The following is a 25,690-nucleotide window of genomic DNA, read 5'->3' as shown; positions in this document are numbered from 1 at the left end:
TTAGATTTTTGCATTTGTAAAAAAAAAAAAAAAAAAAAAGAATTGGCTATAGAAGTCTTCCAATTAAGGGTCTTTTCTGAATGAAAATACATGTTCTCTGGGGATCCAATAATCACATGTATGTGCATATGTTAATGTATTGCTGAAATAAAGTTTTACAAAATAAGCTACCTTTATTGTATAAGGTGTGTTTTGATATTTTCCTGTTCTATTCTGTGTGATATTTGTAGTTAACTTTTTTGTACCTGGGTTTTTTTCACGTTAACAAGTCTATCTCATAAACATTATTTTGATTAGTAAATGAGTTAAAACACTTGCTTAGTACACTGCCAGGTTAAGTAGACAGCCAGGCATAGTAATTCAAGCTTGGTTCTGATGTGATGGTACTGGATGCTGTTAAGTTGATTCCAAGAGCACTAAATGGTTGGACGCTTACAGATGGAAAAAATGTCTCCACTTCTGAAAAGCCAAAGGTCATTTTGAAAATAATGAAGTCAAACATCCTCGTATCATCCATATTTCTATATGGGCACAGCAAGGTCCATTTATTCTGGGCCTTGAACAGGATTGGAACATTTATGCCACTCAGGAAACATTCATGCTATCTCAGGAAATTCAGGCACAAAGACTATACACTTTTCCACTTTTATTAAATTCTAATGTACTGTACTTATTCTTTCAAAAAACATTCATTACACACTTAGGTGCCATGCATTATTAAAGATACAGCCTTAAGATACAGTGCCTGTCCTAAAGAAACACAATCTAATGGGGAGAAATACAAATAAATAATTAAAGCACAATGTAGCAAGAGTAACCATAGAAGTAAGCACAGACAATTAGAGGAGCACAGAGGAGGAATAAAATCTGTGGAAGGTAAAATCTGATCTGAAGACTAAAGGAAATTGGGAATTAGAGAAAAATATGGGGATCCAGCAGAGAATGAGCATCACCAGAGAATCTTGGCTTGTGATATGTGCAGGCAAATGACAAGAAGTTTGATATTTGGCAATAAAGCAAAGGTTATAAGAGACAGCTAGGAACCTGAAGGGATTTGTAGGCCACTCCCTTAGTTTTAAATATTTTTTATATACTAATGACTTCCAAATCTTTATGTCTATCCCAAACCTATCTCCTGAGTTTCAAACATGCATATTAATTTACCTCCTAAAATTCTTGTAGATCTCCAGGAAACTAAAAAGTACATACCCTGGACTGATAATCACTGTCAACAATTCTACTCTCCCAGTGATACTTGTCTTAGTAAATGACATCACCATCTATCTACCCATTAGCACAAGCCAAAATGATCTGGCATCATCGAGTATTTGTTTTGGTGTGTCATTACTATAGCAAAACTCAATTCCTATACAGGAACATAAAAAACATGTTTAAAGTTCAGAAAGAGCTTAGCTAGAAGGCTACTACACTATTGTATTTCAGCACATGGAGTGGAGTATCCATGTTCACATAAATAGAACTGCTCACTGTCCCTGAATAAAAAGTTCTTCACATAAACAGAACTGAAAAGTTAATTGTTATTGGCTGCCCCTCTCCAGGAGAGGATGCCACACCCAGCCAGCAAGAGTGTTGATCAGTGCAGATGGAACCATCTGTCTGGGCCCTTCCTGACTTACTTAGATAGCCCTTAGTTTCTCTGCCCAGAAGGAAGAAATGCACTTCTTATAAACTTCAGAATACAATCTTCTCAGCAGTTGGCCTTAGACTGGATCAGCAGGCTCCTCCCCCCCAAGTGTCCTAGGGGGCGTTGCTTCTCTACAAAATAGTGTACCTTCCTTTCCAGAGAAAGGCTAACTCTTGAGAGGGGGACACTCAGTACTTTGTTTTGCTTTAGGTATTGATTTCAATAGAAAGAATTAGACCATTATTTTCATTTTAGAAAATAATAATCATCCTAAATTAAATTATTAATCATCCTAAATTTCCTATGTGGAATCATGGGTCATTCTTCCCACGAACCCACTCACAGGAAGGTAATGAGCTTGAGCAGATTGTAACAGTTGCAGGAGTGATCTTGTAATCTAATCTTTTAAAAAAGTCATAAGAATGTAACTGGTTCTGATAATTGAGTAGCATACATAAACAGCCAAGTGAAACAAGATAGAGAATCCAAATTGCTTTTAAAAATTCAGTGTAAGGGCTGGCCCCGTGGCGCACTCGGCTGAGTGCAGCGCTTGGGAGCGCGGCAGCGGCGCTCCCGCCGCGGGTTCGGATCCTATATAGGAATGGCCGGTGCGCTCATTGGTTGAAGCGCGGTGCAGACGACACCACCCCAAGGGTTGCGATCCCCTTACCGGTCACAAAAAGACAAAAAAAAAAGAGAAAGAAAATAAAAAAAAATTCAATGTAAAATACTATGATCTTTCCACTTACGTGTTTCATAGGCTGACAAGAGAGGAGGGACAGAGATGATGACACATACGCAAGCCAATTTGACAGGGAAAGTCTTGAGTGCTTGGAAGAAAGATTATAGAAGTTACGGAAACCTAGTATTCTCAATACAAAAATGAATGGGGTAATTGCCTATCATGGGCCACAAGAAGCTGACTTTAGCACACCTAGAAGGTTAATGTGTTTTTACTTTCACAGGGATTTTCCACATGGTTATGTTTCTTTTCTATTATTCACCCATGCATTCATTCATTTATCCAACAAATACTGAGAGCTGCTACATTGCTGGGGATACATGAGTAAGCAACAGTTCCTCCTTTCATGAACCTTCATTTTATGAGACAGTCAATAAAGTGAATGAAAGAAATATATGATACACATACGGTGAAAAATTATAGGATGAAAAAATTAGTGAGAATTATGCTTATGTAGTCAGACAAAGCCATGATGGGAAGGTAACATTTAAGCAAAGACCCAGACGGTGTTTTATCCTGTCCTCAAAAAAACTGTCACAGGTTTCCCTTCAAGCCAGTCCTAATTTTGGATACACCTGGGACAGTTCAACACGCTTTAGCCACTGCCAAGAGAAGTTAAAAGAAAACAGCATAACACAGACATTTTTATAAGGGACTTTTTGGGGAATCTAGACTGGCTGGATCTCCCTCCAAAGGACTCCTGTTCCCCAAAACATCTGTCATCAACAACACTGAAGGGGCTTGAGCAGGCCCAGATGTTAGCTTGAATATTCTGAATTCAGTCTTAGAGGAAACAAAACATATCTCAGGAAATAAGGGACGGGGTGAGCAGGGGAGAGAGATTTTATCATTTTAGACAACACAGGTTGCATTAACCTGAATTAACCACGGTACCGCAATGCAACCGTGAGGTACTATTTCGACTTTATGTTACAAAGAGGGAAATACACACCACCGTACAAGTTAACGGGAAACCACCCTGTCAAAACAGACGCGGGGGCGGGAAGATATATTAGGAATTCAAATGCCGGCTCTGATACTTGCTAGAGGACTCATTAACACTGGAAATTAAGACTTCCCAAATTCTTATTTACAGGGTGTTTACAGTTTTAAAAACCTTAACTTGGGCCGGTCCGTGGCTCACTTGGGAGAGTGTGGTGCTGATAACACCAAGGCCACAGGTTCGGATCCCTATGTAGGGATGGCCAGTTAGCTCACTTGGTAGAGCGCGGTGCTGACAATACCAAGTCAAGGGTTAGGATCCCCTTACCGGTCATCTTTAAAAACAAAAACAAAAACAAAAACAAAAACAAACAAAAACCTTAAACTGTAATAAGAAACCCGTTAATGGGGCCCAATGAAGACAAGAACCAGGAAAGATTGCAGAGAAACAGCTCTTTTCAGGGGGGTTGTGGGTAGCTCTAAAAAGAGCATTTGGGGTTGTGGTTGGAAGTCTTTGAGGTTCAGGCCCTCTAGCCGCAAATACGCCGCACAAGCTGGATGTCCTTAGGCATGATGGTGACGCGCTTGGCGTGGATGGCACACAGGTTGGTGTCCTCAAACAGCCCCACCAGGTAGGCCTCGCAGGCCTCCTGCAGCGCCATCACGGCCGAGCTCTGGAAGCGCAGGTCGGTCTTGAAATCCTGCGCGATCTCGCGCACCAGGCGCTGGAACGGCAGCTTGCGGATCAGCAGCTCGGTGGACTTCTGGTAGCGGCGGATCTCGCGCAGGGCCACGGTGCCGGGCCGGTAGCGGTGGGGCTTCTTGACGCCGCCGGTGGCCGGCGCGCTCTTGCGGGCTGCCTTGGTGGCGAGCTGCTTGCGCGGCGCCTTGCCGCCGGTGGACTTGCGAGCCGTCTGCTTTGTGCGAGCCATGGTTTGAGCGCTGGGTTGGTGTAAAGAGAAAAGGAACGTTAGCCGACTATTTATAGTAGAGTATGAAGCTGATTGGACAATAGTAGGCCAGGCCTACCCAACGGCAACTGGCTTGGTCAAGGATTCGAAATTTTTTGTTCTTATCCTCTGATATCTTGACAACTAGGCCCCAATATTCTTTTTCCCCCTTATTTTTACTGTACACTTATCCACTCTATACCAGTTATTTCCAGTGGAAATAAATGTGAACGACATAATTTAAATTTTTCTAGGAGCCACAGTAGAACAAAATATAACCAGGAAAAATCAATTTTAATAATAGTTTTAGTCCAATATATCCAACATATTATTTCAATATGTAATCAATGTAAAAATTGTTAGATATTTTACATTCTTTTCTTTTTAGATATTTTACATTCTTTTCTTTTTTGGCATTAACTCTTCAAAATCCAGTGTGTATTTCATATGTACAGCATCTCTTCATTCTGAATACCAAATTTCCAGTGATGACTAGCCACTATTGGCTAGTGGTTAATTATTACCACATTGGACAGCGCAGCTCTTTATATATACCCCCCTCACCTCAATTTTCCCCTTCGCACTTAAAGAACTTTTAAATCTTTCACCAAGAAATTCTCATTTGCATGTGAGGAATTCAAGGGCTAATAATTTCAGAGAAATGTATAAACTTGGTTTCACTTTTAGATAATATAAAAATAATCCCATTGCAACATAATGTATTTTTCAACTATCCTAGCAATGTAATTTCTTTGCTCTTAAAGAATCAATTTCATCAGTGAATCAAGAATTTATTTAAATCAGATTAAAAAGATCAGGTCGAAGGCATTTTTAAAGTAGTTTAGCAAGCTGACCCAAATCTCACTTTTATATAAATGAATCAGTTTATGTACGTGGGAGTAATGAAGCTCATAAAATACTTCAATAAACAGTAACCAAGGGGCAGAATTACCTGGCACCTCAAGTAACAACTGTTTCAATTATCAACCTCATCAAGAATGCTTTCCTTAACTCAATCAGCAATGTAAAACTATTTTAGTTGTCCTAATGCGAATTTAGGTCTTTCTTAAAAATCTCTAGGATCTGAAAAATAGCCTTTAGCCTAGGATAAAAGTTTGGGTTGAATCCTGCATTCTGCGCTAAGATGCAGAAAACAAAACGTCTTAAAACGGCTACTTGACCCTAAAGCAAATAGACCCATCACTAAAGTTTGATGATTGGGTTGTTTCATGTTACCAAGCTTAAAAATTAAGGCAGATCGGTTAATATTTTAGAAACTAAGCTTGCCCGTTAAAAGGAAACGTAACCAACAAGCCTGCACCTACCTATCCAGTTTACCAGGAGCTGATCCACCGTCCAGCAAGCAGTGGTTTATTTAGGAACAAACAGTGAGTGGAAATAAGGTTTAAAATGTAGTGCTCAGTTCTTCTCAGAAAGCTGTAGGTGGCTCTGAAAAGAGCCTTTGGTTCGGTGGGACGTTCGAGTTGTTGCAAATTAATCCAGACCACTACTTGCCCTTAGCCTTGTGGTGACTCTCGGTCTTCTTGGGCAGCAGCACGGCCTGGATGTTGGGCAGGACGCCGCCCTGAGCGATGGTGACTTTACCCAGCAGCTTGTTGAGCTCCTCGTCGTTGCGGATGGCCAGCTGCAGGTGGCGCGGGATGATGCGCGTCTTCTTGTTGTCGCGGGCCGCGTTGCCCGCCAGCTCCAGGATCTCGGCGGTCAGATACTCCAGCACCGCCGCCAGGTACACCGGCGCGCCGGCTCCGACCCGCTCGGAGTAGTTGCCCTTGCGGAGCAGGCGGTGCACACGGCCCACGGGGAACTGCAGCCCGGCCCGGGAAGAGCGGGTCTTGGCCTTGGCGCGAGCCTTGCCGCCTTGCTTCCCACGTCCAGACATAGTAAAACGTCACTAGGAGTAGTCAAGACGTACCAAAGCGAAAGTGGTAGAAACGCGTTTTTTATAGCCTGTGCTGGGCGCGAAAAGGAAGCTGTGCGATTGGCTAATATTTTATTTTCATTTACACCAATGGAACGCTATTATGCAGGACGGGTATTTTGATTGGGCAGAACTAGTATGACGTCACCCAAGACAGTCACCAATCACCAGAGACTTCCGTACCACCTAATTTGAATAAGCAATTGTTTAAAAAGAAGAGGATGCTCTCATTTTTTTAAAAAAAACCTTACTCTTACCATTTCCTTTCATCATGCCTGAACCAGCCAAGTCCACTGCTGCCCCGAAGAAGGGCTCCAAGAAGGCGGTGACCAAGGCGCAGAAGAAGGACGGCAAGAAGCGCAAGCGCAGCCGCAAGGAGAGCTACTCCGTGTACGTGTACAAGGTGCTGAAGCAGGTCCACCCCGACACCGGCATCTCGTCCAAGGCCATGGGCATCATGAACTCCTTCGTGAACGACATCTTCGAGCGCATCGCGGGGGAGGCGTCGCGGCTGGCGCATTACAACAAGCGCTCGACCATCACCTCCAGGGAGATCCAGACGGCCGTGCGCCTGCTGCTGCCCGGGGAGCTGGCCAAGCACGCCGTGTCCGAGGGCACCAAGGCCGTCACCAAGTACACCAGCTCCAAGTAAATGTATCGAGAGGTACTGCTAAACCCAAAGGCTCTTTTCAGAGCCACTCACTTCCTCAGAAAGAGCTGGTGCACGTTGGCGGACGGAGGGGGTGTTTCTTTAAAGGAAAATGTGGGTAGCCCTGAAAATAGCCTCTTGCAATTGAAAACAGAACTACAACTACAACGTAGGGTTCTTCCCTGGCGCTCGAGCCCTAAACACAGCAGTGACTTTTGCGCTTTGCGTGCTCCATTTAAGTGACGGCGCCTGGGATCACGTGCTCCAAAAACACCTTGAGGGCACTGAGTTTTCTCACAGATGAGGTCCGATGCGTACTTGGCGCCACCGCATCGAGCCAGCAGACGGATCCCGGGCTTGGTAAGCCTTGGATATTGTCAGGCAAGCACCTTACCTAGTCCCTTCCCACCATTGCCACGACCAGACCTAACGCCTAAGCAAAACGACAGACCTAAAGAAAATCAAAAGCGGTCATCGGAAAGAAGACTGGCCTTTTATTTAAATTTTTCGGACCAAATTGAAAACTAATGAACTTGGGCGGGCAAGCCTCGCAATTCTAGCTCCGCCCCCTTTCTCTGTCGCACACAAAGGTGGAGGAGGAGATGTCAGCCCAGGCTGCTAGTGAAGCCCTGAGCCCATCTTGGATAAAGGTGAGGCCAGCTGAGCGGTGAAGACCTCAGAGGGGAAGGCACGGTGCTGTAGGCTCGGAGAAACAGACTGATCAGTGAAGGTGGTTCTCCACTTGCTGCCTGCCAAACTGCAGATGTAGGAACATGGCAGCCCAGGTTGGATTAGGAATGGAAGGACCGTATTCTGGCCCCAAGTTCTCTACTTTCTGTGTCACACTAGACAAATTTAACCACTCTGGGTATTTGTTTCTCTATAGAATGATTGTACTGTTAGCAAACACACGAATGATTGTACTGTTAGCAAACACACCGTGTACAATTTGGCACGTTACAGGGTTCAATGTATGTTAATTTTAAGAACAGCCCCATGAAGCAGGTACTGCCATCATCTATTTCTCAGATGAGGAAAAACAACAGATAAGTAACTTACCAAAGGTCACACAGCAAGAAATATGGTGAATGTAATTTAAACAGCTAAACTCCAGAATCCATGCTGTCAGCAGTAGCTTAGATCGTAATCCCCACCTCCATGAAAACGACGAGAAAGTGCAACAGAAGTACTGAAACAGGCCTTTGCTTTTATCAGTCACTTCTGCGTGGTAGTATTCATTTATTCAAGTTTATTGTGCATTTACCATGGTTCTAGCGTTGTGCTTGATTCTTATCCCAAATAGGCCAGTTCCTGCCTCTGTCTTCCAGTAAGTTACATAACCTCTGGGTCTCCATATCTTTCATGTGCAAAATGGGAATAACTTGAAGATTGCAATGATAAATGTAAAGGTAGTTTAGCAGCTGTTAGTCACTCAATATTCTTTTTTCCGTTTTTCTTTTTATCTTTACTGATGTAGCAGAATAACATGAGATAATGTATGTGAAGATACAGTAATACAGTAATAAAACATTTTTCTCCAGGAAAGTCAGTAAATCAATAGGGCTCTGACTTGATTTCTACTAATGATCTTCTGCCATCCTGTTGTATTATGGCATTAACAAAACTTTAGTAATGCTTTTTAAACACCCTTTCTAGGTTTTAAAGAAATCTCTGTAATAGCAGACCAGTTCAAAGTGATCAGTAAAAGTTAACACCTTGCTTTCTAATCTTCAACTATTTTACTAGCAAACAAGATGACAAAGTTAGAGTTTTAAATGTTCTTCCTGCTGCCACCAAAACCCAACTGTATTTCCTAAATCATTTGCCAACTAGTTAATTAACATTTTATTTAGTATCTATTTTTCACTATAGGCCAGTCATTGTATACTGGGATAGGAATGAAAAATCCTGAAGGCTCCCTGTCCTTAATTTTTAGTCATTGCTGCTGGCCCTGCAAATTGGTAGAGTTTTCACGAAGAAAAATTTAGTAATATCTGTCAAAATTAAAAATGTACATATCTTTACATCTGGAAATTCCACCTCTAGGAATTTATTATTTTTGAAAATAGGCAAAATGACATATGTGCAAGATTTTTCAGCAGCACAGTTTGTTACACAAAAGACTAGAAGCAATTTGAATGATCAACAATAAATTACAGTACATTGTTCTATCTGGTGGTAAGAACAAATAAGAAGGCACTTTTTCATTATAATTATTGTTTACCATGTGCCAGATAATGTACTGAAAAGCTCTTTAAATACATTAAATCATTTAATTTTTATGACAACTTTATGACACAAATTACTATTATTATCCCTATTTTACGGATCATAACATGGGAGTTCAGAGATTTAGTAAATTGGCTGAAGTTGTATAGTTCATTAACACTGAAAACATGATTCAAACAAGAGTCTAGCATCAAAATCCATATTTGTAACCACTGTATACTATACAGCTTCTCCAGGTACTGATATGTGATGATCCCCAAGATTTATTGTGAAGTGCAAAAAGCAAGGTGCAGGATAGTGTGCAGTAGAATCGTGTGTGTATATGTATAGACATATGTGTGTGTGTGTGTATATATATATATATATATATATAAAGATATAAAATACATATACTCCACACAAATGTATACTTATATTTTGGTTAGGTATGTCACACATTTATGACATACCTAACCAAAAATTTTCCAATATATTTATTGAACAAAATCTGCATGTAAGTGGACCCATGCAGTTCAAACCCATGTTGTTCAAGTGTTTGCTGTACTATGCCAATAAGCTATATTTAAGGAACTTAAGCATCTGAGGATTTGACTATCTGTGGCTTCCTGGAACCAATCCTTCCCCCTCCCCCGACCCCAGAATACCAAGGAAAAGCTATACTGTTATTCCGTTTGGGAACTAGTAGAGGAATCTTAACAAGTATTTATTACCAGTTAAAAAGAGATGTCAAATACAACATTGTTACCATTACAGCATATGACCACATAAGCCAATGGATAAGGATTACACAGTGCACAGACCTATATCTATGGGATATACAACAATGTCAAATGTTGAGATATTTTAAGAGACCCCTTACAAGGCAAGTGACACCCCATGTTTATACCAGTATTAACTTAGAACAAACAACTTGGTGGCAGTTTTAAATACTGGCACCACCATGGTCTGAATGTTTGTGTACCCCCAAAATTCATATGTGGAAACCTAATTCCCAGTGTGGTGGTATTAAGATGTGGGACTTTTGGGAGCTGAATATTTCAGGAGGGCAGAGCTCTCATGGGATAGTGCCCTTATAAAAGAGGAAGATTGTCCACCTCTTCTACCATTTAAGGATACATAAAGAAGATACCATCTGTGAAGCAGAGAGCAGCTCACACCAGACACTGAATATGCTGGTTCCTTGATCTTGGACTTCCCATCCTCTAGAACTGTATGAAATAAATATCTGTTGTTTGTAAGCCACCTAGTTTAGGGTATTTTGTTATATCAGCCCAAATGGACTAAGATTCACAGAACTCCGTATTGTGCAGGAGATAGAGAATTGAACACATCAGATTACATTCTTTGATATCTTTTGTGAAGGAGAATTGTAACTTTGTAGCTTCCAAGGAGAGGAACCCTGTCCTTAGATTTTTTGTGAATCATCTTGTTAATTATAGATTTTCATTTTTAAGGCTAGGTTCTGAAATTTTATTAGTAAATCTTACAAGAAAGAGTAGGCCTGTATGTATATTTTACATGAAAAAATAGAAAAATTGCTGAAGATTTTATTTCATAACAAAAGCATAGTGTTATAGAGAGGGCATGAGGGCCCTTCAACAGAGCTTTATCTTCCACCTTCCAAGAGATTCTTCTCTCAGATGTATATATAGGCTTATTGTCAGGAATAATGGTATCTTTGTTTTTTCTTATTTTCATGTGTTTAGTGCAGTCCATTTTTCAACTTCTTTCATGCAAGTTTTTTAAAAATTGGTTTCTTTCATTATAACCTCATTGAAGACATCATTCTTCAATCTGTCTCAAAAAATATATGTAAGATATTAGCTATAGCTAAATAATCCATAGAATTTAAGACTGGAAACCTTTAAGCAATGTCTTAATTGGTTTGTGCTGGTGAAACAGGATACCTGAGACTGAGTAATTTATATAGAACAGAAATTTATTTTCTCACAGTTCTGGAGGCTGTGAGGACAAGGTCAAGGCACAGGCAGGTTCAGTGTCTAGTGAAGGCCCTGTCTCTGCTTCCAGAATGGGCCCTTGAATGCTTCATCCTTGGAGAGTAGGAGGGAAGAACGTTGTGTCCTCACATGGCAGAAGGCTGAAGGGCAAAAGTTGTAAACTTCCTCCCTTCGTTAAGCCCTTTTATAATGGCATTAGTCCATTCATGAGGGCAGAGACCTCATCATTTCAACACCTCCCAAAAGGCCTCACCTCCCAACACTGTTGCATTGGGAGTTAACTTTCCAACAGATAAATTTTAGGGAACACATTCAGCCCATAGCAATCAAGGTCCTGCAAACCTGACATTCTATCCTAGCCTGTCTTCCTCTGCAATGTTTCTATGAGCCTCAGTTGTTATAAATTGGATGTAGTAATGGAATGCTTCAAGCACGGATTTTATTAGGAAGCTTGCATCTGAAGAATACATTCATGATACAAAATTTACAAGAGATATTAGTGAAACTAGAATTTCCTGTATTAATTGTAGCAGAAGATATGCCTGGCCTGAGAACTGACCACAAGTTATGGATCAGAAATTGCTTTAGTGAGCAAAGAATCAAAGTAAGGGGCTGCCCAGTTAGCTCAGCCTTATAAGACCAAGATCAAGAATACAGTTCCCTGTTCCTGCCAGCTGCCAAAAGAAAATAAAGAAAGAAAGAAAGAAAGAAAGAAAGAAAGAAAGAAAGAAAGAAAGAAAGAAAGAAAGAAAGAAAGAACCGAACCAAAGTAAAGGAAGTAGCTTGATTATGGAGGAACATTTTCATAATTTTGTAATGGAATTATAACTTGTCTCTCTTTACTACTGGCATAATCATATTTTAAACAGCCACACGGGCAATCTAGAATGAATTAATTGTCTTTCTGTGGATGTTTTTGAGGTATTGCTCAATAATCACACTTCTGTTTTCTTTGTCCAGATTCCAAGCATGCCAACTACATTCTCATGCATACAACTGTCATTAAATTGTTGGAATTTCACTTTATTTTACATGATTTTAGATTTGTCTGAATGGTTTCTTAATATCTGAGAAACATAGGAGCTTGGAAAAGTTTTGAAAGAATCTCATCTATTTTATTTTTGCTCATGTTGACCAGGTTCTACTTCTGTACCCTTTCTTCTAATTTTGGGAAAGAACACTCTTTGAGGTCTATCATACTGAATTCCTGGATAACATCCCCAGAAGATGCACTCAAAATATTGGAGAGATTAGCACAGTTCAGATTCTCAAATGTGTTGATCTGGAATCTTAATATCTATGCAGACAAGACTACAGGCTCAGATTTTTACAAGAAGATTTTGACATTTATAAGAATCGTGCTGCAGGAAGACGGTAAAAGACAAGAAGACCTGCAGGCTTAACCAAGCAGATTCAGTGACTCACAGATCTTCCTGTCCTTCTCCATGCAAGGAAGGTAGGAGCTAGAACTTTTAGACCCTGGTTCCTTGGGAAACCAAAAACAAAAACAAAGCAACAATACCAAGCTGAAGATCTCACCACCACAAAGAGGCAAATGTCATTTTGGCCACTGTGAAATCACAGACAAGTCAGTGAAACTCATTATACCGATTTCCTTATCTTCAAAGTAGAAATATAAAATCAACCCAATTTTATCAGAAAGCTGTATGAATCAAATAAGACAAAATATATAATGGAGTTAATCAAGCATCATGCATTAAGAGAAAACGAACAACAGAAACTACTACAAATTCCACTTATGTCAGGAAAATCATTGTAGAGCCAGTAATCTCATCTCCACGTGACCCAATTAGATAGCTTAAAGGAAATTTATTTAGTCATAAAGTATTTCTTAGGCACTTATTATATGACAGGCACTATTCTAGCATTGAGGATACACAGTGAAAATGGCCTGCTGAAGTTCCTGTTCTTGTGGTGCTTTAAATTGGGGAATGAGCAAGGTGATAAAAGATAAGTTATTAAATCCCGTCATATGTCCTCAACTTGATATGTGATTTGAATAAAAATACTGCAAGGAAGGGGATAGTGAGTTAGGGATTGCAATTTTAAGGAGGGTATGCAGAGGAGGCTTCACTGAGGTGTCATTGGCATAAAGTGGTGAGACAGTGTTACTATCTGGGGGATGATATTCCAGGCAGAAGGAATGAGCAGAAAGTACCCAGGACACACCTCTGCTTAGCATGTTCTGGGCACAGCAAGAGAGGCCAATGTGGTTGGAGCGAAGGGAGCCATGGGTAGAGAAGTACTGAGTTTCACTTGCCTGCCTCTTTTTCTCTTAGTCCAATTTAATTTCTGCATGGAGACTTAAAAACCTGAAAGTTTTCCAAATAGCTGCTGGAAAAAAAAATGCACTACAAAATAAGAAAGAAAAGATGGTCCTGCCTCTGCTAGGATCTAGCTATGGAAAAGCAAATGACACACTTGTAAAACTATCCTTAAAGGGGTGAATTCTAACAAAGGAGAATTGCTCTCACCTGTACCCCCAGCACCAAGACCAGTTTTTTGGAATGCACACTGAGTGAATGACATACCAACAAATGTCTTTATTTTAGTCCATTTTGTGTTGCTATAACAGAAACACCTGAAACTGTGTAATTTATAAGGAAAAGAGGTTTATTTGGCTTACGATTCTGGGACAGCTGCAACTGGCATGGACCTCAAGCTGCTTTTACTCATGGTGGAAAGTGGCAGGCAGCTGGTGGGTCCAAGCAGAACACATGGCGAGAGGAAGCAAGAGAGAGAGGGAGGAGGTGCCAGCATCTTTTAAACAACTAGCTCTCCTGGGAACTAATAGAGCAAGGACTCACTCATTACTCCCCCCACCTAGGGATAGCATTAATCCATTCATGAAGGATCTGCCCCCATGACTCAATCAGTTTCCAACACTGCCACATTGGAGATCAAATTTCCACATGAATTTTGGAGGGGACAACACATCCAAACTCCATCAGTCTTTTTACTGCTTAATATAATAATAGTTTATAGCATGTAGAAAGTGTCTTTGGGGGTTTTCTTACCCCTAATTATCTCCTTGATTTTTTTTAACCTTTTCACATTTTATCCCACTCTTGCAGCTCCCAGGGCCAATAATTTTGTAAACATCATTTTTGAAAATATATTACAAATTTTAGGTGCATAAGGAGACATGAACACTGATGTTCATGAAAGCATTATTTATGGTGGCATAAAATTGAGGACAGTCTGTTAGGCAGCACTGAGAGAGTAGATAGGTAAAATTCCTGTTTCTGGAGTTGTTCTGCTTATTATTACTGCATAACAAGCCAGTCCAAAACTTGGTGGCATAAAACAAACATGTGTCTATGTTCATGGATTCTGTGGTTAGGAATTAGGACAGACCACACTGGGGTTGCTGTCTCTGCTCCATGATGTCTGGGGCCTCAGGTGGGAACTCACTGGCCTGGGGTGATTCTTGGAATAGCCCCTGAGAGCTGGAATCATCTGGAGGCCTCTTCGCTCATGTCTGGTTAATTGACTACTGTGGGCTGGGACTATCAGCAAGAGTACCTACAGATATGTGTACTTCCTAACAGTATGGTGGCCTCAGAGTGGTCAGACTTGTCACGTGGTAGTAGCTCAGGATTCTGAAAGCCTGAGTCTTCCAGGACATCCAGCCAAAAGATGTGACCTCCCATTTCAAAATAAAAGTCAAAATCCTAACAAGGTCCTGCACAGCATTGCCAATTGTATGTAAGAGGATGATTCGTGGGAATATACAAACAAGGGTGGGAGCAGGGATTCACTGTTAGAAAATGCCCCAGGAAACGCAAATGAAAACCGCAAGGTCGTTTTACAAAAGTTGTGCAGTCCTAAGGATAATTCTTTGTATAGCATTATTCTGAGCATTGCAGGACTTTCAGCATTTCTGATCTTTACCTGTAAAAGCTTTTGTACCCCAGTCACCGAGACAAGCAAAAAAACCCACACGTTTTCAAAATGTCCCTCTAGAGGGCTGTGCAGGTTTGATGAAAACCACTTCCAAAATCTTGCGGGAGCTAGTGTCGCGGGGATGGATATTTGTCACAAGAGAGACTCGTTAAAAAGTGTCACTTACTGGCCCCATGGTGTAATGGTTAGCACTCTGGACTTTGAATCCAGCGATCCGAGTTCAAATCTCGGTGGGACCTTTTGCTGTTAGCCTTTTTCTTTCCCCTTGAAACTAACAAATTTCCTTGTAATCCAGCCTACCATACGTCCTAGTATCTTTGACTAGCAGTACACCTGTAGTATCTATGTCACTCCTCGGAAGTGAATCCACCTGCAGAAGCAATCCCACACGCAGAAACCAACATTGCAAGGAACAACCCTTAATCCTGGAACCTGTGTCCGAATGCGGGCGAGGAGGAGGGGGCGGGGTAAGAGCGAGTCTTTGGTGACATCCCTCTGCTTGATTCCTACGAAGAAGTAACTCGTGTGTGCGTAATAAAGAAATGCCTGCTTTTAAAAGAATGACAACGTTATTCTATGGCTGGAAAAATGTGTCTAAACTAGAAGCGATAAATATCTGATTTGAGGGCGATAAACTTGCTGCTCTCCCTCCAGGCTTTACTGTCTTCCGCGTAATGCTCTCAATGAAGATGGGATTCAAGCCCACACATGAGAAGCACAATGGATTAGCTGTCCATGATCAAGCCACCTCATTCTGCCATAGCTGCATATGTCTTTTCTTTCTTAGCCTTGCTTTTGGTAAAGCCTCTGCACCTAGATTAAGCATGAGTGCGGTACTGTTCTTCAAACTGCTGGTGGCAATGCCTGAGTGCACAGCCCTTGCTATCACCTTAGAGATTCTAACACGAGTCCTTTCCCCTTTTCTTGAGGCAGCCTCTTACATTGTAGCGATTGCTGGCCTAACCTGCAGACATCTCCAGCCTCGTTTGCTATCATTCCTGCCACACACCTAGCCCCAAACTAGCTTCTAGTCTCCAGCCATGGTAAAATTATTTTTATTCTTTGATTGTTTTTAACATGCAGTCTTATTTTCCACCAGTAAAACTTTTTTTTCTTCCCCTCTGCCCTCACGTTATGAGGTCTAGTTTTTTATTCATTCCTCAAATATTAACTCAGACCTTCCAGACCTTCCTGAGGCTTCCTCTGAGCTCCTTTTATCTGGACTTAGGGGCCCTATCTGCGTCTCCTCACCACACTAAAATCCTCTTCCCATACCACCTCATATTTTCATTGCTTGTTTAATAAGCTGTCCCTCCTACTGCAGACAGCAAGTTCTCCTAGGGGAGGTAGTGGTGCTATGATCTTGTTCACCTTTCAGTTCTCAGTCCCACTATGCCTGGCTCATGTTAGGAGTTCAAAAACACTTGCTGAGTGCATCAAACCAATCAGGTTTGATCATCTCAGAACCCAGGATAACTCATGTCTGTTTTGGGTTCTAAATCTTTCTGCTCTGCTTCTTCCCAGACTTCTTTTCACTCTTTTTCCTTCACTAATTCCAAGTCTACATCAACTCTAAGAACAAGTCTTTGCCCAAGACTGGAGCAGAAGTCTCCCTGTAGGGGAATTTCATCTATGATTTTGTCTTAAGGAGGCCATTCTGTCAGGAGCTAAAGGTGGGGAAGGAAGGTGTGTGATTGGACAACTTAAAGTTTTCACGTTTTGGATGAGAATTCACCTCAGGGAAGAAAGGCTCCTTTCACTACATTTTTGGCCAGTGGTCCTGGAAATCTGTGCCTAATTTGGGGTTTTTTAATTGGTTGTAGGGAGTCCAGCACTTGTCACAGGCTTAGCCTCTGGAAGGCACTAACTACACGTTTGTGATTAAATTGAAGATTTTTGATGGCTGTACAGTAAGGACGGATTTAGGCTGAAGATGCTCCTGTTTCCTTCCTGAGGGTGCAGGAAGGAGACATTAGCCTCTGAAGCCCGCACTTACTCTTCCCCTGGTCAATAGGATTTCACTTGCTTCTGGCATCACAGTGGGCCTGAGGCCGAGAGACTAGGAAGGCTTTGGGATGTGGTCCTGGAGAAGCAAAGATGTTTTCTCTCTGCTGAATCCGAAGCGCTGCTGAAGCCACAGGCACCGTTCTGCAGCGCGTGCACTTTCGCTAACCTACCAGAAACCCCGCAAGACCAACGCCTCTTTGGCGTGGGAAAGTGTGATTGAACTAGTGTATTCGTGTCTGGCTGGTGATGTCGAGGGACAAGAAATCTAGGGGGCTTTCGCCGCGTAGGTTTGAAATCACCTCCTTTGTAAGGAGCTTTTCCTTGTCTCCACCAGGGCTTGATAGTTTGGAATCTCCAGTGGAGACGTTTATCCTCTTCCCTGAGGGTTTCCCACCCACTCTGTGCAAACAAGGCACCGTCCTTGACCATCCTCGACTTGTTCTAGGCTGGAGGACAACTCCCAACCCAACTTTCCAGAAAAGACCAAATTTAAACACTTTGTCCAGTGACAGCCACTCTAAAAAATTCTGTTGAAAGGGAACCCCGCACTCTTGCGGGCCTGGTATTTGCAGGGCGAGTTACTGGGTTGTGGTTTTGTTTGTTCGTTCGGTGTTGGGGAAGGGGGTTGCGCGTTGTCGTCCACAAGAGGGCGCGCGCAGCCCTTGCAGCCACCTCCGGCCTTCCTCCGCTTGCGTTCTGGAGCACCGGCAGGCAGCCCCAATCCGCAAGCCTAAGGTTCAGTTTCCACTAAGCCCGCTCCAGCTGGTCAGGCGCCGATTCCTGAGTAAAGTACGTGGAGCGGAGCTGGACTCCCGTGTACCACTAGGGAAACTGCTGAAGCACTTGCTCCTAAAGTTGTGCTGAATATCGTCGCGGCCCCAGTCAGCTAAAAGCCAGCAGGAGGAATTTATGACCACGCTGGGGTAGGACAAGACTCAGAACGTCCACAGAGACCCATCACAAGAACGGATCGTGTGTGAGAGCGTGCGTGTGTGCGCGAGAGAGATGCGAGGCGTGGCCGGGAATCTTCTCTGGATCCTTTTGGGAGTCTCCCCTGCGCATATTTCCCACGGTGAAAGGGCAGTAGGAGGACCGTGGGCTGCGCGCTGTCCTGGGGAACACCCGAGGGGCCTTCCTTCCCTCCTCCCTTCACCCCCTGCGCTGCTCTCCCGGGGCTGCTGGGTCCTTCTCCAGACTCGTCGTCCAAGCACCAACTTCTTGTTTCAGTTCTCCGTAAACACCCACGTCTCCCCTGTGACTTTGGTAAAATCTTTCTATATGCGTCTCCAAAAGCTCCAGATACCAACCTAGTAAAAGACGATTTTCGTGAAAGCAATATAAAGGAAGCGGAGAGAAAGATCTCAGGTTTCTCACCTGTGAAATAGAAATAATGGTCCCCATCTCACAGGGTCGTAGTGAGTCTTAGATGAAGCAGCAATAAGAAATGCTTGTCACCAGAAACACGGTAAGGGCTCAGTTTTGTTCAACGACCTCACTTGTTTTCCAGTGAGGAAATGAAGGCCCGGGGACACCAAGTTAGTGAACCACTTGAGAGGAAAAGCCTGAGGGGCGGGGATCCTGGCGTTAGGAAGTCGATGTGTCCTTAAATTAAGACTCTGGTGTAAAGGATGTTGGTCGCAGGCAAGCCAAGTAAGCGTCTACGATTTACAGAGAAGAAAAGCAGAATGTGCGTCCACTTGTCAAACAAATCGGGGGCTTCAGGGAGGTACAAGTCAGTGACCAAAGAAGCTCTCAGCCGGGCCCCATGGTGTAATGGTCAGCACTCTGGACTCTGAATCCAGCGATCCGAGTTCAAATCTCGGTGGGACCTTCCTTTAATAGAAATTTTAATTCGATTACTCTCACCTCTCCACAAACTGCTAATCGTTTTGCTCTGTCAGCGGACCTTTCTCATTCCAACCCCACCGAGTTTTTATCGGCAAACACATGATCTGAAAGGGGGAAAGCGAAGAAGGCACATCCCTTTCATTAAATGATATGTTTGTAACACAATTTTACTTTTCATATGCTGTACCATTACTCACCAAAAATTGTATATTTACTCTTTATTAATTGTATACTACCATTCAGTTTAAAAACAACTCACCCAGGGGCCCACCGCGGTCCTAAGGTATGGAGTTGGAGGAAACCGAATCCAGCTGCAACCAGAACGTTGATGCTTCTATCAAGAGGTGGAAACTGATTTTCTCCCTGATTATGGGCTGGACACAGCAGTTTACTTCTGACAGAATGTGGTGAGAGGGGTAATGCTCTCCAGCACTAAGGGCTGAGCTAAAAACAGGCCCAGTGCAGAGTTGGCGGTGGGAAAATCAGGTTACCTCCTTAATCTGCAAAATTTCTGAGGCTAGGTCATGAAGGTGGTACAACTTCTGCTGAATTCTGCACCCACCCTCTCTCCCCATTGGAACACTCACTCTTGAAACCCAGCTGCCATGCTGTCAGGAAGTCCAAGGTAGCCCACAGGGAGAGACCAGAAGGAGAGGCCCATGTGGAAAGGAGCTGAAGCCCCCAACCTAAAGCCAGCATCCACCAGCAGCCATGTGAGTGAAGAGCCTTCAGATCATCTCACCCCCAGCCCCTACTATGCCCTGTCTAAATTCCTGGCCCCCAGAATCCAGGAGCATAATAAATGGTTGTTTTATGCCTCTAATAAATAAATAAATAAAAACAACTCAAATGGGTGGGGAGAGAAAACACTTAAAATGCAGAGAAATGTTGGTAATAACCAAAAAATCATATCTCAATTTTTATGTATTTTTCTGTTTCAGAATGGTATGATAGGGCAATCAGTCACTGCCTTTAAGTGCAAACGTGGTATATCAGCATAAAATTCTACGGCAGATATTGCATAGAAATATCTCTGAAAAACAGAAAAACATTTATGAATCTTTTCAACTGTTAAATAAAACTATGCCAAGTATATTTTTAAAGGATTCTAATGAATGTGGAATTATTAGGTTTTAGGTTTTAATGGACAAAATTCATTGAATGATTGGGTTCTTCTGATGATCAAATTTTACCACAGTCTGGCAATTACATTCTTTGAGATGATTTTAATGTATGAAGAAACATTTTAGAAGACCACTGGAAAACAATTTGTAAGAGCACAAAAATACTATGACAATTCATAAAAATTCTAAGGGCTTGAAGACACTGTTTTCGATTAAAACGATGAAGTTATAGAACAAAGTAACTCCCTCCGCATCATCTCATGCTCAGACTCTTTCATTTCTACTTTTCAACTGGATTTTTTTTCCTCTGTGAATTTCCCATTTGAGTACATTTAATTGGTTTGTATTTTATTATAATTTCATAGGCATTCATAAGTGTATTTTTATTAAGACTTTGTTGCTCAAATATGGCTTATGCAACAGTTTCCATGTCAATATTTTTTCTTCTGAATTTTCTTATTAATTTTAACTATGTGTTGTTATTTTATATTTCGTTTTTAAATCACTAATCTATCTGGGAATGATAGCTTACATGATTGAGAAGTAAATGTCTATCTTTGTTTTTTTGTTGGTCCATAGGTAAATTTAGTTGTGACATCACAATTTTTAAAATCAGCTTTGCCTGCTGTATGAAACATTCATTTTGTGATATAATTTCCATGTATGCTTGTATCTACTTTTTAATGTATCTATTTCCTTCTATATATAATTATGACAATGCTAAGATCTTTTGATCAGATTTTCTTTTAATACATTTTACCTTCCCAGAACGTTCTTCCCCTAGGGTATTCAACATTTTCAGGCACAGAGGAATAAAGCAGATAAAGAGGAAGATGTTGAAGACTCATATATTTCATTTTGTAATTTCCAGCTTCTGGTAAAGAACAAAGAAAAAATTAGGCTGCTGATTAGCAAGTGTATGAACCAGTAGCCTGGACTGGAGAAGTTCCAGGAGCTGGATTCCAGTCATTTGGACCTCTGTTTAGTTACCTTACTCGTAGTAAAGATGTTGGCACCGTTGAGCACAGTAGAGTTTCCATGGTGAACCCTGCAAGCTTTGAAGAGATACAGAAAATAAAGACAGGTCATGAAAGGGCTTCAGTATTTGCTTGAGATATTTGGGATAAGACAAAGCTCATGATTGCATAAATGAAAGCAAGGGTTCAATCTCTTAGGGACATCTTTTAATTTCATGATCCACACCTCAAGGGTGGTCTGGCTCCTATTTTTCTCTTTCTCTCTCTTCCACTATTCCTTATTTCTTCTCTATTTCTCCCTTTAGCTCTGTTATTATTATTTTTTTATTTCCTGCCTGTGCAATGTAAGCCACTGACAAAGTATTGTCTCTGTGCTCTTTTTAAAAATAAATTGGAGGAATGTATTTAAGGTTTGAAAATGTCAGAAGCACTTTAATCACATCAAGCTTGTTTGTAACTGGTTACAAGAGACATACAGATTGAATGGCAGTTTCAAATCCTGAGGTTACATTTAAATGTTTATAACAAATATGAGTCAAAGAATTTATGTGGGAAAAGTCTATTCTAAGGTGTAATACATCTAAGATGATGACGATAAGCACAATTAATAAACAACCAACATTGCCTTCATTGCCACTTTATGCACAAAGACAAGTTTTACAAAGCTTGATGTTATTTAAATACCTATATGATCCTAATTGGTAAAACAATCTCTACAGAAAGCAATTTGTCAGCAGTAAATTTCTCTAATTTTACAATGAATGACTAGAAAATGCAGCCACACAAAAAAATTACGACTGGTAAAAGAATGGAACTCAATCAAATTAACTTTACTTGGGAATGCTGTTTCAATAGGATTAGTCTGTTAATCAGACTCTTCATTGAGATTCCTAGGTCCTAAATTCCACTTTCTTATAAGCATTCAAGTGGAATTTATACCACCTGATTAAATAAAGGCTTTTAGGACGTTGGAGATCACATCATGATTTACGTTTAATTATAAACTGATTTCTTTCCTAAAGGGAGAGCTTTTCCTACTTTTATATTTTTTCTGCTCAGTCATTAAAAACAAAAACCTGGATGCCGAGGGACGTAGTTCACTTTTAAGAAGACTCACCACTTGGTAGACTCGAACAGTTAAGACGCAAAAACAAGGCTCCCTGCAAATCCCAGGCTTTCTGCGCTGGGTTCGCCCCCAAGAGAAACACACGCTTGAGGAAGTCTTTTATTTTAACCTCATCTGAACGGCCCAGGTGGGAATGGCCTCCCTTACTGAGTTTCTCCGCAAACCAAACCCAGGTCGTGGGTGAGCAGAACCTACAGGCCGAGGGAAGAAACAGGCAGGAGAGAGAGAGAGTGAAAATTCTCTGCCTGGGATTCCAACTGCCAGATGAACCTGACAAATGGGAAGATTTCAAATTCGCGGGAGGAGGCCCCACTATATTTCTTATCTACAGCCACCAAATTACAAAATATCTTTTCCGGTACCGAAAGTGAAAATCGTCCCAGCTGGTGTGGGCTGGGGGAGTCAAGGTGGATTTCACACCCGCAGCCCACGCAAGGACGTGCGCCTGCGACCTGGCAAGCTGCACTTTGCAGAGAGACGATCTACCTGCACCGCCAGGGCCAGGTACCTTCCAGACCCTCAGCACACCCACTCACGAGCAAAGCGGCGACGAGAACAGCAGAATGCAGCCTGAGAAATGGACAGGATTCGGGGCCCTCTGAGAGCACAAGCTCTCCTTTGTGGAACCTCGAAAATGAAATGGCTTCAGCATGGTGAGCAAATTCATTGCTTGCTTACTGTGGATGAGGTCTCAAAATGTTCCATTCATTTCCACAGACTTTTAGAAACTCCTTCCAAGTACTGGGCATTGAACTGGAAGATGAGCCCAGCAGTTAACAGCTAAATGTGGACAACTAAGCACAATGACAAGTGTGGATCTCTTTCTCCATAGGCCACTGGCCAAGAGTGCAGTGAACAGATACCTTTTTCTCCACGATGAATTCAATCCCCACCAGGCAAACAAATCCCCCTTTTTCAGTGGCTTCACAGCCCTTCTGTTTTAATCAGGACCAAACATGTGCTTGTGATCAGTGAGGAAGGAAGAATGAGAAGGAGAAATCTGGGGACAATCACAGCAGACAGACTTGGGACAAAAGGTGAAACTTAGTCATCCTGGTTCTGGTGAAGATCAAAGCAGGGTAAATTAAAGGTCATGCTCCCAACAAGTGTTTATGAACTCTTATCCTGACCTAGGCATTGTATTAAGCAGAGGGGACTCAAAGGAAAACAAGACCTCAGGATCACTCCCTGCACTGGAGGATCTTGCTATAGGGTAGGTGGGAGATATTATTGAACAAGCAACTAAAATATGTGATGGTGTGATAAGGGCAATTTGGGTGCTGAGGAAACAGATGGGGGCAGCTAAGCCTAAAGGAAGCCAGGGAAGCCTCAGTTAGAAGGAAGGTCTGTAAGGTCTAAGTTGGAACCTGAGGAATGAGTAGAGAACTAAGGCAGGTGAAGTGAGGGGAGATGGGAGGGCTGAAAAGAGTGCTGTGGGTAGAAAATGAGGAGATTGTGGAGACTGCGGAGAAAAGAATTTCACCACAGCTGGGGCGTGAAAGTCAAGTGTGAGAACTGAGGGTGGAGATGTAGCAGGATAGGGCAGCACCAAAGTGTGAGTGGCTCCCTGGAGCCTTCCCTTCTCACCAGTCTGCACTCAATGTTCTAAAGATTCCTCCCTTTTTTCCATTTACTTAAATATCTATCATTGATATGGATTCACAAAATCAATTTTTTTTTTTACCAACTGTTTACAATTTGTCATTATCCTCAATTACATTGATGTTCAAATTAACCCATAGTTAAGCAGGGGGAACCTCTTCAAGCTGACTTCTGGGTCCTTGTATTATGGCACCATAATTTGTTTAAGCACTTTTCTACTTTCTGACATAACAAGTTGTTCCAGACTTAACTTGCATCTACCCTGCTCCATTTCTCACTGATAGCCTGATTCCTTTCAATAGAGAACAGTATTAGAGACCAATACCTGGAGACTTCATGTACTAATTGTTTCTATGATGTCTGCTTCTTGATCCTTTTAGTGGAAATACCTAGGAAATGTGCTTGCATGTATACACACATACACACACGTGTGTGTATAGATGCCTATATACATACATATACATATTTCAGAAATCATGAGCACACACCCATACCTCCAACTCCAATCCATCTCTGCAAGATTTTTTCTTTCATTCCCCCATTCTATATTTATATGTGACCATTCTTTCACACTGAAACCCCTAGTTCTAACAATATCAGCATTATTTACTCACTGTATCCTATAATACACCTACAATAGTTTCAGAATTGCTTTGCCCATCCATTACCAAAAATCACCTACCAAAGAGTTAAAGGTTTGTTTGCAGTTCTCCCCCACCTCCCATTCTCACCCCTTTAGCCAAGAGTGAGGGCATATTGTCAAATTCCCTGTTCACAAATTTTGTTCTTTGCCTTTCCATGTAGTCATGATATGGAATAAAACTGAGTTTATTACTTTAGTTTGCCTCTAGTTTTAGTTCCTCCCCCCTTTCTATCCTTGTTCACTTAATATTCATTTTTGAAAATGTAGAGCATTCACATGCTTTCAAAATTACAGGTATACCAAAAAGTACACTCAGAGAAGCATCCTTCCCATGTCCCTTGTACTCCAATTCCCCCAAAACTATTACCACCCTTTTAGGTAACCAGTTTCACTGTTTTCTAGCTTATCTTTTCTATGTTTTCTTTTCAGAAAAACAGGTATGTGTGTTTTTTTCCTAATTCCCTTTTCTAGAAAAACAGGTTGCAGACTATAATTCTCATCTGTACTCCCCCCCCCCATTTAACAGTATCTCCTTGAAATCACTCCATATTTCTTTTGTAGTTTCTTATGCCATAGTTGATTCAATCAGTCTCCTATGCCTAGACATTTAAACTTAGTTAAAATGTTTTGGGGGGTAAGCAGGCAAAATAAGTTGAAGACTGTTGGTCTCAGGGATCTTTATACAAGAACATATTCACCAGCAAAATAAAGCAACAAAACAGGTCCATCTCATGCACATTTTTATTAGTATTTTTCCTGTTGATATTTTGTTCTATAAATTCTTATTGTTTAGGGGAGTTTGTATTTTCTTGTCATACTATAGGCACTGGTTACAAAGTATTTTGATTAGTAATTTTCTCTCAATTTCTTTTGCAAATATATCAGTACGACTTCTATTTTTCTTCTGAGTTTGTCCATGAAATTCCGATGCATAAAATGTTTTATTTTAATATATTCCAATGTTTTCTACCATTTCACATTTAACTTCTTTGCTTCTTGTTTTTCTCATCATATTCCCATGAATCTAATTTATGTAAGTACAGAGGGAGGTGGGCATAAAAGATGTCTTCTTGGCTATTGTAACATAGATTACTAAAGAGAAGAATTCACAGCACATGCACATTAACTAGAAATGAATTTAATAAATTCATGCATAGGAATAAATCATGAATAGGAATGAACAAAAGGATCGTGCATAGGAATGAACAAAAGAATAGAAGGAACAGGAGACTCCACCCAAGTAAACAGGCAATAGAGATTTACAGTAACTAGTAGTCTCAAGCAAAAGTCAGTAAGTGTTCGTTCTTTGAGCGCAAGAAAATATAAAATCATATTCTACCTCAGTGTACATTCTGTTCACTGGAAGGTAGGTTAGTTTGTCG

The 25,690-nt window shown here is 41.4% G+C and overlaps 4 protein-coding genes and 2 non-coding genes across 6 annotated transcripts in view; 4 read left to right on the top strand and 2 right to left on the bottom strand.

Annotated features, from left to right (window-relative positions):
- The window catches only part of LOC134377918 (histone H4), a 734,914-nt gene that overhangs the window by 14,646 nt on the left and 694,578 nt on the right, over positions 1-25,690 (bottom strand). The window contains exon 4 of the mRNA XM_063096728.1: positions 3,929-4,271. Coding sequence (XP_062952798.1) covers positions 3,929-4,271 — 343 coding nt within the window. The remainder of the gene's footprint in view (positions 1-3,928; positions 4,272-25,690) is intronic.
- The window catches only part of LOC134377893 (zinc finger protein 184), a 944,311-nt gene that overhangs the window by 562,070 nt on the left and 356,551 nt on the right, over positions 1-25,690 (top strand). The window lies entirely within an intron of this gene.
- Positions 5,787-6,179, bottom strand: LOC134377937 (histone H2A type 1-D). The gene has a single exon (XM_063096757.1). The coding sequence runs from the start codon at positions 6,177-6,179 to the stop codon at positions 5,787-5,789; it is 393 nt and encodes a 130-aa protein (XP_062952827.1).
- Positions 6,490-6,875, top strand: LOC134377945 (histone H2B type 1-C/E/F/G/I-like). The gene has a single exon (XM_063096767.1). It carries the CDS (start codon positions 6,490-6,492, stop codon positions 6,868-6,870), a length of 381 nt encoding a protein of 126 aa, XP_062952837.1. The 3' UTR covers positions 6,871-6,875.
- Positions 15,149-15,220, top strand: TRNAQ-UUG (transfer RNA glutamine (anticodon UUG)). The gene has a single exon. It is a non-coding gene; the product is annotated as a tRNA-Gln (tRNA).
- Positions 18,748-18,819, top strand: TRNAQ-CUG (transfer RNA glutamine (anticodon CUG)). Its single transcript has one exon. It is a non-coding gene; the product is annotated as a tRNA-Gln (tRNA).

This window comes from Cynocephalus volans, chromosome 5 (genome assembly GCF_027409185.1).
Source record: "Cynocephalus volans isolate mCynVol1 chromosome 5, mCynVol1.pri, whole genome shotgun sequence".
In the NCBI taxonomy this organism is placed as follows: domain Eukaryota; kingdom Metazoa; phylum Chordata; class Mammalia; order Dermoptera; family Cynocephalidae; genus Cynocephalus; species Cynocephalus volans.
Note: the sequence above shows the minus strand (reverse complement) of the source record. Positions and strands in the feature narration are given on the sequence as shown.

Bases quoted from the DNA above. Each gene is read 5' to 3' on its own strand.
- LOC134377945 (XM_063096767.1), top strand. From the start codon at position 6,490: ATGCCTGAACCAGCCAAGTCCACTGCTGCCCCGAAGAAGGGCTCCAAG.
- LOC134377937 (XM_063096757.1), bottom strand. From the start codon at position 6,179: ATGTCTGGACGTGGGAAGCAAGGCGGCAAGGCTCGCGCCAAGGCCAAG.